The sequence below is a fragment of the Oryctolagus cuniculus genome, chromosome 7 (assembly GCF_051225735.1).
Source record: "Oryctolagus cuniculus isolate XC-2025 breed Fujian yellow rabbit chromosome 7, ASM5122573v1, whole genome shotgun sequence".
Lineage (NCBI taxonomy): Eukaryota > Metazoa > Chordata > Mammalia > Lagomorpha > Leporidae > Oryctolagus > Oryctolagus cuniculus.
Window position 1 is genome coordinate 61,853,455 of NC_142873.1, and position 14,893 is coordinate 61,868,347.

At 46.3% G+C, this 14,893-nt stretch overlaps 2 protein-coding genes and 1 non-coding gene across 4 annotated transcripts in view; all 3 read right to left on the minus strand.

Annotated features, from left to right (window-relative positions):
* Positions 1-5,275, minus strand: part of ELAPOR1 (endosome-lysosome associated apoptosis and autophagy regulator 1) — a 108,430-nt gene extending 103,155 nt beyond the window's left edge. For both annotated transcript variants that reach the window (XM_051856195.3, XM_070077932.2), the window contains exon 1: positions 5,166-5,275. The gene's annotated coding sequence lies outside the window, so the exon portion shown is untranslated. The remainder of the gene's footprint in view (positions 1-5,165) is intronic.
* On the minus strand, positions 4,765-5,191 carry LOC127493877 (small Cajal body-specific RNA 2). Its single transcript, XR_007924414.3, has one exon.
* Positions 5,276-7,339: 2,064 nt separating the features above from the next.
* TMEM167B (transmembrane protein 167B) lies at positions 7,340-13,478 on the minus strand. Its single transcript, XM_002715811.6, has 3 exons — positions 13,289-13,478; positions 10,404-10,535; positions 7,340-9,803 (listed from the first exon to the last, which is right to left on the minus strand). The coding sequence occupies exons 1-3, from the start codon at positions 13,296-13,298 to the stop codon at positions 9,721-9,723; spliced, it is 225 nt and encodes a 74-aa protein (XP_002715857.1). The 5' UTR covers positions 13,299-13,478; the 3' UTR covers positions 7,340-9,720.
* Positions 13,479-14,893: the final 1,415 nt, after the last annotated feature.

Consider the following 14,893-nt stretch of genomic DNA (forward strand, 5'->3'; position numbering starts at 1 on the left):
GAGGACACACACAAACACATGGGGTGGGGTGGAAAGATATTCCATGTTCATATACTGATAAAATCAATATCGTTAAAATATCTATAATTCTAAAAGTGACCTTCAGATTCAATGCAATGTCTAGCTAAGTATTGTCACATTCTTCACAGAACGAGGAAGAAAATCCTTGAATTCATTTGGAATCATGAAAAATCCAAATAGCAAGAAGGGTGAGTATTGTGGCACAGTGAGTCAAGCCATTGCTTGCAATGCCTGCATCCCTTATCAGAATACCTGGCTGCAAGGCCTCCCTCTGCTCTGACCTAGCTTCCTGCTAATGCACACCACAGGAGGCAGCAAATGATGGCTTAGGTAGCTGGGTCCGAGCCACCCATGTGGGAGACCCAGATGGAGTTCTGGGCTCCTGGCTTTGGCCTGAAAACTGGGCTTTGAAGTTCTTTCTGTCACACTGCTCTTCAAATAAAAATAAATATTTAAGAACAAGAGGGAGTGGATTATACTACCCAACTCCAAAATATACTATAAAGCTACAGTAATCAAACAGCCTAGTTTGGGAATAACAACAGACATGATAGCCTAGAAGTAAACCCCAAGCATCTACGGCCAACTGACCTTCCATGGAAGTACTAAAAATAAGCACTGGGAGAAAGATATAGTCTCTTCAATAAATGGTGCTGGGAGAATACACATGCAGAAGAATGAAACTAGAACCATTTCTCACCATATACAAAAATCAAACTAAATGGATTAAAGACTAAACAGCTAAGATCTGAAACTAGGGGCCAGCGCTGTGGCTTAGAAGGTTAAGCATCTGCCTGCAGTGCCAGCATCTCATATAGGAACTGGTTCCAAGTCCCAGCTGCTCCTCTTCCAAACCAGCTCCCTGCTGATTGCCTGAGAAGGCAGTAGATGGCAGTGCTTGGGCCCATGCACCCACGTGGAAGACCTGGAAGAGGCTCCTGGCTCCTGGCTTTGGATCAGCCCAGTGCTGGCCACTGCAGCCATTTGGGGAGTGAATCAGCGGATGAAGGACCTCTCTGTCGCTCTCTCCACCTGTAACTCTGCCTCTCAAGTAAATAAATATTTTTTAAAAAATAAAAAGAACTGTAAAATGTGTCATATATATGAAAAATAACAAATTAAAATGTATGTAACAATAAATAAAAATGTATACATTTGCAGTATCCACAAAAATAAAATCTGAAACTACTACCAGAAAACACAGGGGAAATGACTCAGGATATTAGAATATGGAGGGATAGTTGGTTAAGACCCAAAAGCACATGAGAAAAAAAGCAAAAAAAGACAAACGGGATTACATTAAATTAAAAAGCTTCTGCAAAGCAAAGGAAAAACCGCAGTGAGGGGGCAGTGTTGTAGTGTAATGGGTTAAGCCTCTGCCTGCAATGCCAGCATCCTATATGGGTGCTGGTTTGAGTCCCAGCTGCTTCACTTCCAATCCAGCTCCCTAATGTGGCTGGGAAAGTACCTGAGCCCCTGCAACCCCTGTGGGAGACCCAGGAGAAGCTCCTGGTCTCTGGCTTTGATGTGGCTCAGCCCTGGCCATTGAAGCCATTTGGGGAGTGAACCAGTGAATTGAAGATCTATCTCTACCACTTTTTTTTTTTTTTTTAAAGATTTATTTATTTGAGAGTTACAGAGTAAGGCAGAGACAGAGAGAGGTCTTCCATCCACTGGCTCACTCCCCAGATGGCCACAACAGCTGGAGCTGCGGCAACCCGAAACCAGGAGCCAGGAGCTTCCTCCAGGTCTCCCACGTGGGCACAGGAGCCCAAGGACTTGGGTCATCTTCTACTGTTTCCCAGGCCACAGCAGAGAGCTGGATCAGAAGAGGAGCAGCTGGGCCCATATGGGATGCTGGCACTTTAGGCCAGAGGTTTAACCCCTTGCACCACAGCACCAGCCCCTCTACTACTCTTTCTGTAACTCTCCCTTTCAAATAAATAAAGTTTAAAAAAAAGTGAAAAGACAATCTACAATTGAGGGAAAATATATGCAGGTTGACATCAACAAGAGGTTAATATTCAGGTTATATAGAAATACAACAGCAAAAAAAAACCCCAAATAACCAATTTTTATATAGGTAAATGTGGTGTAGTGGGTTAAGCTACCACTTGGGTTACAAACATCCCTTATCAGAGTGCCTGGGTTCAAGCCCTACCTCCACTTCTGATCCAGCTTCCTCCTAATGCATGCCCCAGAGGCAGCAGATGAGGGTTTAAGTACTTAGGTCCCTTCATGCGACATGGATTGAATTCCTGGCTCTTGGTTTTGGCCTGGCCCAGCTGTGACTATTGTGGGTATTTGAGGAGTTATCCAGCAGATGGAAGATTGCTCGCTCACTCTCGCTCGTTCTTGTGCTCTGCCATTTAAATATTTTTTTAAATGGACACAGAACCTAAATACATATTTCTCAAAAGACATATAAATGGTCAAGTATAAGAAAAAGTGCTCAACACCGCTCATCAAGGAAAAGCAAATCAAAACCACAATGAACTATCACCTCTCTCCCATTAAAGTGACCACGTGTTATCAAAGACAAAATGTAAGGTCAGGCATTTGGCCTAGCAGGTAAGGTACTAATTACGATGCTTAGTGCCATACCAGTGTACCTGGGTTTGATTCCTGGCTCTGGCTCCTGACTCCATCTTTCTGCCTAAACCCTAGGAGGCAACAGTGATGGCTCAAGTAAATTGGATTTCTACCACTGATGCGGGAGTCACAGATTGAGTTCCTGGCTCCTAACGATTGCAAATATTTGGGTAGGAAACCAGTGGATAGGAACTCTCTGCCTCTCGAAACAGATGAAAAAAATTGAAAAGACAAAAGAGAACAAGTGGAGTGGGGGCTGTGGCATAGCAGGTAAAGCTGCCCCCTGTGGTGCTGGCATCCCACATGGGCATCAGTTCAGGTCCTGGCTGTTCCATTTCTGATCCAGTTCTGTGATGTGGCCTGGGAAGGCAGTGGAGAATGGCTCATGTCCTTGGGTCCCTGAACCCGTGTGGGAAACCCGGAGGAGGCTCCTGGCTTCAGATCAGCACAGCTCTGGCCTTTGCGGCCAGTTGGGGAGCGAACCAGTGGATGGAAGACCTCTCCTTCTCTCTCCCTCTGCTTCTGCCTCTCTGTAACTCTTTCAAGTAAATAAATTTAAAAACTAAGTAAATAAAAAAAAGTGCTGGCAAGGATGTGGAGAAAATGGAAATTTTATGCACAGTTGGTGGAACTGTAATAAAGTCGTAACAAAACACAGTACAGCAGTTACTCAAAAAATTTAAAATAGAGGCTGATGTTGGGTAAGCCACTGCTTGGGACAAATATCTCTTACCAGAATGCTGGGGAGTCCTGCCAAGTACACTTTTTTTTTTTTTAAGACTTTTTTATTTAAAGGTAGAGTTACAGACAGAGTCTGTAAAGACAGAAGTCTTCCATCCACTGGTTCACTTCCCAAACAGCCCCAACAGCTGGAGCTGGGCCAATCTGAAGCCAGGAGCCAGGAGCTTTCTCTAGGTCTCCCACACAGGTGCAGAATCCAAGCACTTGGGCCAACTTCCACTACTTTTCCATGCCATAGCAGAAGGCTGGATCAGAAATGGAGCAACTAGTACACAAACTGGCATGCATATGGGATGCTGGCGCAGGTAGAGGCTTAGCCTACTACCCCACAGGGCTGGCCCCCACTACTACACTTCTAATCCAGCTTCCTGCTAATGTGCCTGTGAAGCAACGGTTGATGGCCCAAGTATTTGAGTTCCTGCTATTCACACGGGAGACCTAAATGCAGAATTCCTGGCTCCTGGTCTCAGCCTGGTCCAATCCCGGCTGCTGTGGCCATTTGGGAAGTCAGTCGTGGATGGAAGATGCGTCTCTGCCTTGCAAATAAATCTTAACCACACACACACACAAACACAAACTGCCATATGATTCAGCAATCCTACTGCTGGGATATACTGAGTATATACTCAAAAAGAAATGAAATCATCTGTACTCCCATGTTTACTGCAGCAATGGCCACCATGGTCAACAAAAGGAAAAACTAAGGCCCATCAACTGAGGAACGATAAGGAAATGCACATATAGGGAAAGACACCTATCACATGATCTCTCATATGAGTAATCTAAAAAGTGTATCCCATAGAAGTTGAGAGTGGAATGGTGGTGACCAGAGGCTGGGGAGTGATGGGGAAAGGTTGGGCAGTTCCAGTCAGAGAAAATCCTGCTGTTGTATTACATAGCACAGCGACTATGGATAATGATAACCCACTATACAGCTCAAAAAAGGGTACTGAATGCTTTCATCACAAAGAAATGGCCAGTGTCTGAGGAGGGGGTTGCCCTGATTTGAACAGTACACGAAGTGCACTATGTACTGAAACATCATACAGATACACAATTTTTGTTTCAAAATTTCAAAACAAAAAACATGCACATTTTTGGACTGTTCCTACTAATTAACTTAAAATCCCGGGCAAGGCCCTGGACTCTGCATTTTTGTAAGCTTCTGAAGGATGCATTGGCATGCACACATGTATAACCCTCCGCACCAGCGCTGGCACAGGCTGCGGCTTCAGGAAAAAAAAGGGGGCGAGCCAGGGAGGAAACACCGCGGCGAGCAAGGCCTCTACCACCTTCCAGCTCCAGGCCGCGGCCTCCAGCTCGTTCATCGTCCGCCCTGCCCCGCCAGCTCCCGGCAACAGCTACGGCACTGGCCCCCTCGCCACCGGCGGCCTCGTCCTGAGGCCGGGCTCAGATCAGAATCGCCTCGATAATCAGCGGCCCGGGACAAGCCCAGCCTCGTCTATCTGATCAATTCATCACTTCCGAGCGCCGGGCCCCGTTGGACCAGCTCCGGGACCTCGGGGACCGCGGCGTTGCCGCCGCCCAAGGGCCTCGCTGCACAGCGCCCCCAGAGAGGGGGCTTCGCAGGAGGAGAGCTTTTCATTTCGGGACGGCCCGGCGAGGCTGGGGTCACGACCCGATCAAATAAGATCAAGGTGTAAGGAGGGGAGAGGGGCACAGGGGTGGGCGCACTCACTCGCCTTGCACGCAACACGCGCGCACACACACACACATCCACGCATCCACTCGTGCCTCGGCCCACACACGCCTCCCACGCGACACACATGCACAGCCGACACAAGCCTCACCCAAGGCCGCTCTCTTCCCGTGCCGCAGCGGAAGGCCGCACTCTCTTTTAAACCCTTCGCCTCGCTCGGAGGATTCTGGGAAGAACCACCGAGCACAGGCGGGCCACTGCGACTCCCCGCTTGTCGAGGGAGCGCTTTACTGCCCTCGAGCGGCTCGGAGGGGAAGCCAGGTCCCAGGGGAATCGATGCTGCAGGCCGGCTTCATCTATCAATTCATGGGTTACATTTTTTTTTTAATTTAAAATTTTTTAAAAGATTTATTTTTATTTATCTGAAAGACAGAGTTAGAGAGAGGTAGAGACAGACAGAGAGGTCTTCCATCTGCTGGTTCATCCCCCAAATGGTCGCAACAGCTGAAGCTGAGCTGATCTGAAGCCAGGAGCCAGGAGCTTCTTCAGGGTGCAAAGACTTGGGTCATCTTCTACTGCTTTCCCAGGCCATAGCAGAGAGCTGGATCGGAAGTGCAGCAGCCAGGACTAGAACCGGCACCTATGAGATGCTGGCACTTCAGGCCAGGGCTTTAACCCACCGTGCCACAGCACCAGTCCCATTTATTTAGTTTTTTAAGGTGAACAAATTTCAGTGTGTATGATATTTATATTTTGATTCTGATTCATCTTAAATTTTAAAATATTGTTTCCAGATGTGATTCAGTCTCAGATTTTTGGGTGAATGATTTCTTTCCCATGGAGAGCAATCCCTGGTCATTACAGACCACAGCATGAGCTCCCCCATTCTCCAAAAGGAGAAGTCAAACATTTTTGCAAAGGGACAGGTGAGGAATCGAGTAGTCAGACCCAAGGACAAGGCATTCAGGATGACTGTGAAATGGGTAGAAGTAGGAAGACATATCAGGGCGCAGCAGGTTAACGCCCTGGCCTGAAGCACCGGCATCCCATTTGGGCACAGGTTCGAGACCCGTGCTCCTCTTCCCATCCAGCTCTCTGCTGTGGCCTGGGAAAGCAGTGGAAGATGGCCCAACAGATGGGAGACCTCTCTCTTTCTCTCTCCTCTCTCTGTGTAACTCTTTCAAATAAATAAACCTTTAAAAATAAATAAATAAATAAATAAATAAAAGGAAGACATATCCCTATCCCCACATACAGAATGCTCCAGCTGCCCAAAACTTGATGCTGCCGCAGGCACACTGCTAAACCTTCACATGTGATTAGATCCATTAAAACACATATGACTTACAAACTCCATGAGTAGTGGAAAACAGTGCTAGTAATAACAAGTAGAATTCTTCCTCTCACATTAGCACAATTTTAACAACTCAGCTTCCTTTTCCTTTTAAAAAGTAAGTGTATAGGGGTATAAATCAAAAGATTTTTGGAGATTAGTAGCAAATGGTTCCTAAATTTTTTTTTTTTAAAGATTTATTTATTTATTTTAAAGTCAGAGTTACACAGAGAAAGGAGAGGCGGAGACAGAGAGAGAGAGGTCTTCCATCCGTTGGTTCACTCCCCAGTTGGCCACAACAGCTAGAGCTGTGCCAGTCCGAAGCCAGGAACATGGAGCTTCTTCCAGCTCTCTCACGCGGGTGCAGGGGCTCAAAGACTTAGGCCATCTTTACTGCTCTCCCAGGCCATAGCAGAGAGCTGGATCGGAAGTAGAGCAGCCGGGACTCGAACCGGCGCCCATATGAGACACCAGCACTGAAGGCAGTGGCTTTACCCACTATGCTACAGCGCTGGCCCCTGGTTCCTAAATTTCTAATTTGTACTTGCACCAGTCCCACCAGGCACCTAGAATAAACAAATAAGGGGGAAATACCCATTACATGTGCAAGGATCCCATTCGATCAAAGACTTTCTAGGTTCCTGGCTAGGTAGCCTGGTAACTTCACACAAATGAAAAAGCTTATGGCTGGTAAAAGTAGACAAGACTTGCATTTTAACAGCAGCGGTTGGCTAAATGCATGGAGGTGGGGGTATGGACTGCTATTTAAGATACCTCAAAATTTATTCATATATGTTAGCTCCTTCAAAGGAGAAAGCTAAGCCACCATAGATCCTCATTTGTGTCACAGTACCAGTGACACTCATAAAGGGATACAGGAATGATCACTTGGTCACTAGTGTGAACCAAGAAGGTATGCTATGGGTAGAACCCAAGGGAGTATCGAACAAAGCTTAATAAACTCAACATGTGACAAATAAAATGGACAAAGATTATAGGGAAAGAAATTTTATTTTCAAGGATCTGTGCAGACAATGGTCAATAAAAAACTGTATTTCAACTATAAAAAGGAGCTGAAGTCATCCCACCCTGGTACACAGGGTTTATGGCGATGCCAGTTTAAGTCTGAAGCAGTATTGCTATCCCACACCTCTACCCCTAAAACACTCCCCCAGAGGAACAACCTCCTGTAATTCTTAGTCAAAAATATTTAAGACACATCAACCAAAATACTGATTTAAAAAAGTTTCTCCTTATCTGCTTACATAAGGAAATGAAATAAGCTGTGTATTGGTTTCTTGCCCTAAATTACCTTCACCTTGTGCACTTTTTGGTACATTCTTTTATGAAAACATCTCAAAAATTTAACAACTCAAGAGTGTAGGTCAAGATGACCCACTCAGGAGACTGTAAAGATTGATCTGAACCAGAACTGCAAATGGAACTAGTTGAAAACATGAAGAAGCTCTAAGCACGAAGCTTAGAAACATTAGCCCTATTAGAAAACAAGTCAGTCATTAAAGCTACAAAATAACATGTGCAAAACATGCTGAACCTGTTTCCAGGGAGGGACATTCCCTTTGGCCAACAGGACCCAAAACCACACCTACAAGGTCTATCTCTTCCTTCCTCTTCCATAAGATATCCTTTCTCTCATGCAAAGATCATCAAAAACGAAAAATGGAAAACATATGAATCATTGAAATTTACCCTGTGTACCAGTTCCTGAAGAGATAACAGCCACAGCTCTTGAGATGATTAGACATGTAGTGTTAACTTCATGGCTTTCCATACTTCTGAAACCCTCAAAGCACTAAACTGCTTAGTTTTAGAAGCTGAACTTCCTAGCAGCTTTTATTCTCCTGGGGGAAGCAGGCAAAATTGATTGCCACACAGGAGTCAACCACAGCTACCTTGTCCACAATCAAGTTTCCATGTATTGGACAATTCAACTGGAAGATGTATGTCTAAGCTTCTTAATAAAATTTAACTTTAGACCTTTTTTAAAAAAATAGTCATAAGCATCACAAATCCAGCAGCTGCTCCTTTTGCAGACAGAAGGAAGAGGGTGGAGAAGTCTTCCCTTCAAATGTGGAGTCATCTAAAATGATTTGCTCAGGAGTTGCCATATTCCAAGGAAGAGCCCTTCAGTCTCAGTTGCAAAGCTGTTTTCCTTTACTTCAGAAAACCCTCTCGTTTTATTAGTGGGTTCTATGAACTGTCCAAACATGCCAGGAAGTATCAGCAACTTCCTTCATTTGAGTTTCTCCTGTTCTTACAGTAAATGCAATTTCCAGAGACAGCTAAAGACCACTACAATATGAAGGAAATCAACAGAGGGCCAAGAAAAACAATAAACTAAAAATTGGCCTTAAAACCCAGACATTAATTTTGTTTCTTGTATAACAGGGCAAAATTCCCATCTAACAACATCACAATAAATTCTTATACTAGATGAATTTACTAGTATATGAATTGACATACTAGATTTATTTATTCAACAGCAAATATATTAAACAATTATTTCTTCAATAGTTTCTCTTCCCCCTAGTGGTGGCATTTAAAACAGAGTAACAGTATTGAGCACTAAGTAATTTAGAAAATAGAAAAGCCTTTAGGAAATAGGTAATTTTCATACACCATTTAATTGAGTGAAGCCGCCTTTTGGGGATACTGGTGAACAGAAAACGCTTTCTCCTCTAAGTGTCTGCTTCGTGTTTTCATCACAGACAGTTCCTGCATTTTACGTAAGTGCAGATTCTCCTGGCAAAACTCTCAGGCTCCAGCACGCGGCACAGCTCCTTCATCTGCTCTCTCTGCAAGGGCAGCCGTGCTTCTCTCTCATGTTCCCAGATGGGCTTAAGAAAGATAAATTCAAAAGACAAACATCTTATTGGCATTTCATAATTCCTATCGCCCACCCAGCACCCCCTTCCCAATTTGTCAAATCCGAATCTAACAGTGAAAAAGAGTCCAGTCTTGGAAATGAGCTCTCCTTCCGAGAGTCTGAGCACGGCCTACGTCCTTCCCTAACAAGCCTCGGCTTTGCAAAGATCCTGACGAGGTGCTGAAGAACAAAACAGGAGCAGGTTTGTGAGCAGGAGGGATGTAATCTTGCTGCTGAGGGGATGATTTATCGGGTTATCCGCTCACTACTGAGGAAGATTTGCACACAGATCAAAGGAAGCTGGCGGTCCGGAGTCCTCTGGAGCACGAGGAGTTCTCCCCACAAACGGCAGGGGCAGATGCTGTGGTGTCATCCTGGGGACTTTGATGGTTTTAGCTGAACTCTCCTACGCTGCGTCCAGGCCTCTGAGAGGTTCTTCACCCTCGTCCCCTTGGTTGGCAGTTGATGAGGTGGCTACTTTGGAATTCATTTTATAAACAAGACGTAAAAGGCCATTACAACACAGGCGATTGCCACAGCGGCGTGCAGCCTGGTTCCAATCACAGCAGCTGGCAGGGAAAAGCAGAGAATAAGTCACACCTGGGCCTTCACAAAGTCCTCACGGTCAAGTTGGCATCAGCAACTCTCTAGTCACAAACAGACCTACGGTCTCAGAATGCTTTCCAGCACTACCTCTCTGCTCCAGGATCTAAGCAAACATTGTTTATATTTACCCTATTCTGAAACAAGACTCTGGCAGTTAGAATTCCAGATAAAGAGCCCCAAAATGAAAAGTAAAAAAGCATCTGAGTTAATTAATTCAAAACTTAAGCTCCAATGTATTCTTCCCAGAAAAAGCAGAAACATTTTCAGTGGAAAAATATTCTTCCCACTGAAAGGAGGAATTCCAGCCCAGCCTAAAATTGTTTGGTTTATATAATTTTACTCCATAGAGAATGCTAAAATAAACAATTAGGTTTAAATACCAGTAAATTTTCACATTTACCTGTTCTCTTTGGAAAATGAATATTTAACTTTATTGACTCTTAGACTCAATCTTCAGGATTTTCTTCTGAAAGTGAAACAAACTCCCACCCCATTCCACCCTCCCCTTGCTGTACCACACTGTGAGAGACGGCAATCTCCTCTGTGGCCACACATGACCTTACCTTTGTAAAACACACCCCAAACTCCTTTCTTCTCTGACAGCAGCCAGGTTTTGAGACGAGGTACCTTCTTGAAGTAGGCACAAGTACAAACAAAGAGCAAACCGAACACCAGAATCCCATCCAGGGAGTACACTGTTACACAAAGAAGAAAAGCAAGGCTTTGGTGCTGACCTAGTTTGGGACAGGTGATCCTGCCCGAGAACCAAAAGGACTACAGAGTGTGACAACATAATACCAAGTAGATAACCTCCTCTGGTATCACCAGCACCCGACAACAGGGAGCAAAGGTGTCGGGACTAACAAGGTGTCTTTATTATTTCCAAACTGCTTGCGGACACCCCCTTCCCAGCAATCCCACTGCCCCCTTCCCTCCCGTTCTAAGAACTAGAAATCCTGGGCAGTGTGCATCAGGCTCCGTGCAATCAGCCTCTCAGGAATCCCTGTAATGGCAACAGGCTGAGAGAAGCCTAAGAAATCCTTGCAGCCTGAGCACAGAGAATTAAGCATGTCCTCATTATAAATCATCTGAAAAAAAAAAAAAAAGCTAGATATTTAGGCAAGTCTGTCAGATCTGCATCTGTTGGTAAAGAATATAAGGCAAAAAACAAAGCTCAATGGAAATTGCAAGGGCTAGAATTCATGACTACAATTTTGCTATATTATCTTACACTTCATGCATAATACTCTGCTTATAAACCAAACTTCTCCCAGGAAAAGATTGTTTTTTTAAAAACAAAACAACTGGGGCTTCAAGACAGCGCAAAGCTTCATACTCTTAGTTCTATTTCTTATACGCAGAAACCAAGCTATTTGCTTTACAGGTAAGTACAATGAATTGTTGTTTAACTGCAAAAAAGATATCAGACCACAAAAGGGAGGGAGAACGTCCAAAATTTATCAGCAGCTCCCCTGTGTCAGAATGCTCTCATTTCTTGATTCAGATTACTCCTTCCTCCTGCGTTGTCCCTTAAACTGTACCTAGTGTCCCGAGGCCTGTGATGAAGCTCCAAATGGATACTGGATATGAGCTAGTGTCTACCTACTTACTCCACCAAAACCACCTCATGGGGGGCCTGCGCTGCAGCGTAGCAGGTACAGCTGCCACCTGCAGTGCCAGCATCCCATATTGGCGCCGGTTCTAGTCCCGGCTGCTCCACTTCTGATCCAGCTCTCTGCTATGGCCTGGGAAAGCAGCAGAAGATGGCCCAAGTCCTTGGGCTCCTGCACCCACATGGGAGACTCAAAAGAAGCTCCTAGTTCCTGATTTCGGATCGGCGCAGCTCCAACTGTTGTGGTCATCTGGGGAGTGAACCAGTGGATGGAAGACCTGTTTCTGTCTCTCTGCCTCTGCTTCTCTGTACCTCTGCCTTTCAAATAAATAAATAAATCTTTTAAAAAAAGAAAACTACCAAGATGGCCCAGGTGCTTGGGCCCCTGCACCCACATGGGAGACCTGGAGGAAGCTTCTGGCTCCTTGCTTCAGCCTGGTCTAGCCCCAGCCATTGCAGGCATTTGGAAAGTGAATCAGTGGATGGAAGCTCTCTCTCTCTCTCTCTAACTCTGCCTTTCAATTAAATAAATGAGTAAATCTCTTAAAAAAAAAAAAAAAAAAGCTTTACTAGGTCCAGTTAATTAAGAAATACACCATAGCAGGTTTTCATGAGGACCTAAGCCCTTCTGTGCTCCTCTTTTTCTCCTGTAAGTTTTTGCAGACCACACCAAAATTCACAAGAAGGTGAAACCCGAGTTTCCCTGCCAGCCCTGTGGTCAAGGTACTTTCTTTTTTTTAACATTTATTTATTTGAAAGAGTTACAGAGAGAAGGAGAAGGAGAGAGGGAGAGAGGGAGAGAGGGAGAGAGAGAAAGAGAGAAAGAGAGGGAGGGAGGGAGGGAGAGAGAGGTCTTCCATCCGCTGGTTCACTCCCCAGTAGGCCGAAAGGCCGGAGCTGCGCTGATCCAAACCCAGGAGCTTCTTCCAGGTCTCCCACACGGGTGCAGGGGCCCAAGGACTTGGGCCATCTTCTACTGCTTTCCCAGGCCATAGCAGAGAGCTGGATCAGAAGTGCAGGAGCCAGGACTCGAACCAGTACTCATATGGGATGCCGGCACTGCAGGTGGCAGCTTTACCCGCTTTGCAACAGCGCTGGTCCCCAAGGTGCTTTAGAGAAGAGCCCTCATGTGCCTAAGAGGCTTTCTTCTCCCTTCATATAAAGCTGACCGCAAAGACCCTATCAGCCCTGCTTCCTGGGCTCCCCTGAAATTCGGAAATCATGTCTATTAAGTGTTGGAAGAGCCCTGGAAGTTGAGCAAGATAAACCGGGTGGCAACTGCACCTCGTTCGGAAAAGGCGGTGACTGAATCTATGCCTCACAACAGTAGCCAGGGTCTCCACATGCGGTCACTCCGTCAGGACTTCAGACCAAACAAGAAAAGGCTTCCGGGCGTTTTGTCAAAACAGGAGAACTTCTTTTAGGGCATCTACATTCACACCCACACCCCGCCAAAGTGTGGGACTTGCTGTGCTCCGTGATTTCTTGGTCCTTTCAACGAGCCTGGGAAAAGAACCCTCTCTCTGTCCCGGGGCTAAATCGCACTTCTAAGGGAACTGGCCTCCCCCAGGGCTAGGACGAACTTCTAGGGAAAAAAGAGAAATAATGGCTAAGGGTCGAGGATTAGAAACGCGGGCGCGAGAGGCAGTGGGAGTCCTAGCTGGGCACGCAGAGGAACCCGAGGAAGACAAGAGGGGGCTTTAGGGGCCCCCCAAAAGCCAAGGGGGGCCGGGCTGGGAGGGGGCGGGGAGAACAGCCACGTCAGTCCCGGCCCCGCCCGCCACGTTTCTCCCTTGCCCTTCCCGGCTCCATTCCGCTCAGGTCACCGGCTCTCACCGTTCGTCATGGCGACTGGGCCCGGGCCTGGGTAGGGGGTCCGGGTTCTGCGGCGGCAGCGGCGAAGGCGGGGGAACCCGGCTCCCGCTTGACACTTCCCGATCCGAGCCGCGGCGACGAGAAGGAGTGGTAATACGCAGGCGCAAGGTCCAAGAGGCGAGCACCGAACGCATTCGGGGATGGCTAGCCGATTGCCGAGCTAGGGACCAGAGTGGGTGGTGCTTGCGTACTTCGGGCCGGGCTAAGAGAGGGCTGTCCCGGAGGCTTCCTGCGTGGCCATGGTAACCAAGTCTCTTCCGGGTACCCCAGCCTCCAGCAGAGTTAATGCTGCTTCGTATCTTGGGACTGGTTTGTGTCCTAGTATCTGAGAAAGTCAAGGTTTTAAGCTTTAGCTTGCTTTCTCTCTCTCTCCCTCCGTGTGTGTGTGTGTGTGTGTGTGTGTGTGTGTAAGCAGCAGCCCACCTGCAGTGGACCAGGGTCCCGAGCCTCCACCTAATTAGAACCGCGACCGCAGGGTTCAAAAAGCAGCCCCTGCCGCCTCCCCTTTTCTCCACCATCGTAGTGTGTGTGGTTGATTCCATTCCGTGCCAAAAGACTTTCAGATGAATTGATTGCTGGCCAAGAAATAAAAGCAAAACTGTCCCATTCCCCCGAAGGATTTGTATGAAAACTGGTAATAAAATCAGGTGCATCTCCAGGAGGAGACATTGGAGAAGCAGGCCGGGCCTCCAAGTAATTGCACATGAGATGGCACACATACGAACTCTGCCACCATCCTACGGCATGCAGCTGAAAATGGCACCACGGGATCGTTGGAAGTACATTATTGGGAATATTATTTTGCATTTTGTTCCTATGCTCTGCACCAATAGGATGGCTCAGTAATGAATATTTGAGGGGTTTTGTTTCAGGGGAAGAAAAAGAGAAGAAACAGCCATTGCTGCTCCCTGGGATTGTCCTTGCCACACAGCTATTCCCTCCTTCGTGGCAGAAATCTAGATAGACTGTGCCTGAACTTTGGACACAAAATGGAGAATTTGATAAAAACAAAACCTCATTGCATATTTCAAATCCTAAAACTCTATATTTTTGGAAAATATTGAGATAATTGCCTGCTTGAATCGATTTTTCTTTTCTTTAAACTACTAGGAGAGTCTCCATTATCTCCTCTATTGAATTCATTCTGGGGTCACGATAGCCAGAAATAGGCAGAAAGTACTTCTGGTCACTTTGAGGATGTAACAGAAGACATGATCAGTCTAACAAGAATAGGTGGAGGAGATAAAACAATCTATACATTCCATTTTGTAAACTGAAATCTCTTTTGTGAAAAAGATTTATTTATTTGAAAGGCAGAGGGACAGAGAAAGAAAGGTCTTCCATCCGCAGTACTCCCCAAGTGGCCACAATGGCTGGGACCATGCTGAAGCCAGGAGCCTGGAATTCCATCCCCATCTCCCGTATGGGCAGCAGGGGTAGAAGTACTTGTGTCATCTGCTGCTGCTTTCTCAGGTGCATGAGCAGGGAGTTGGATCAGAAGTAGAGCACATGGGAGTCGAACCAGTGCTCTGAGAGGATACTGGTGTTGCAGGTGGCGCCTTAACC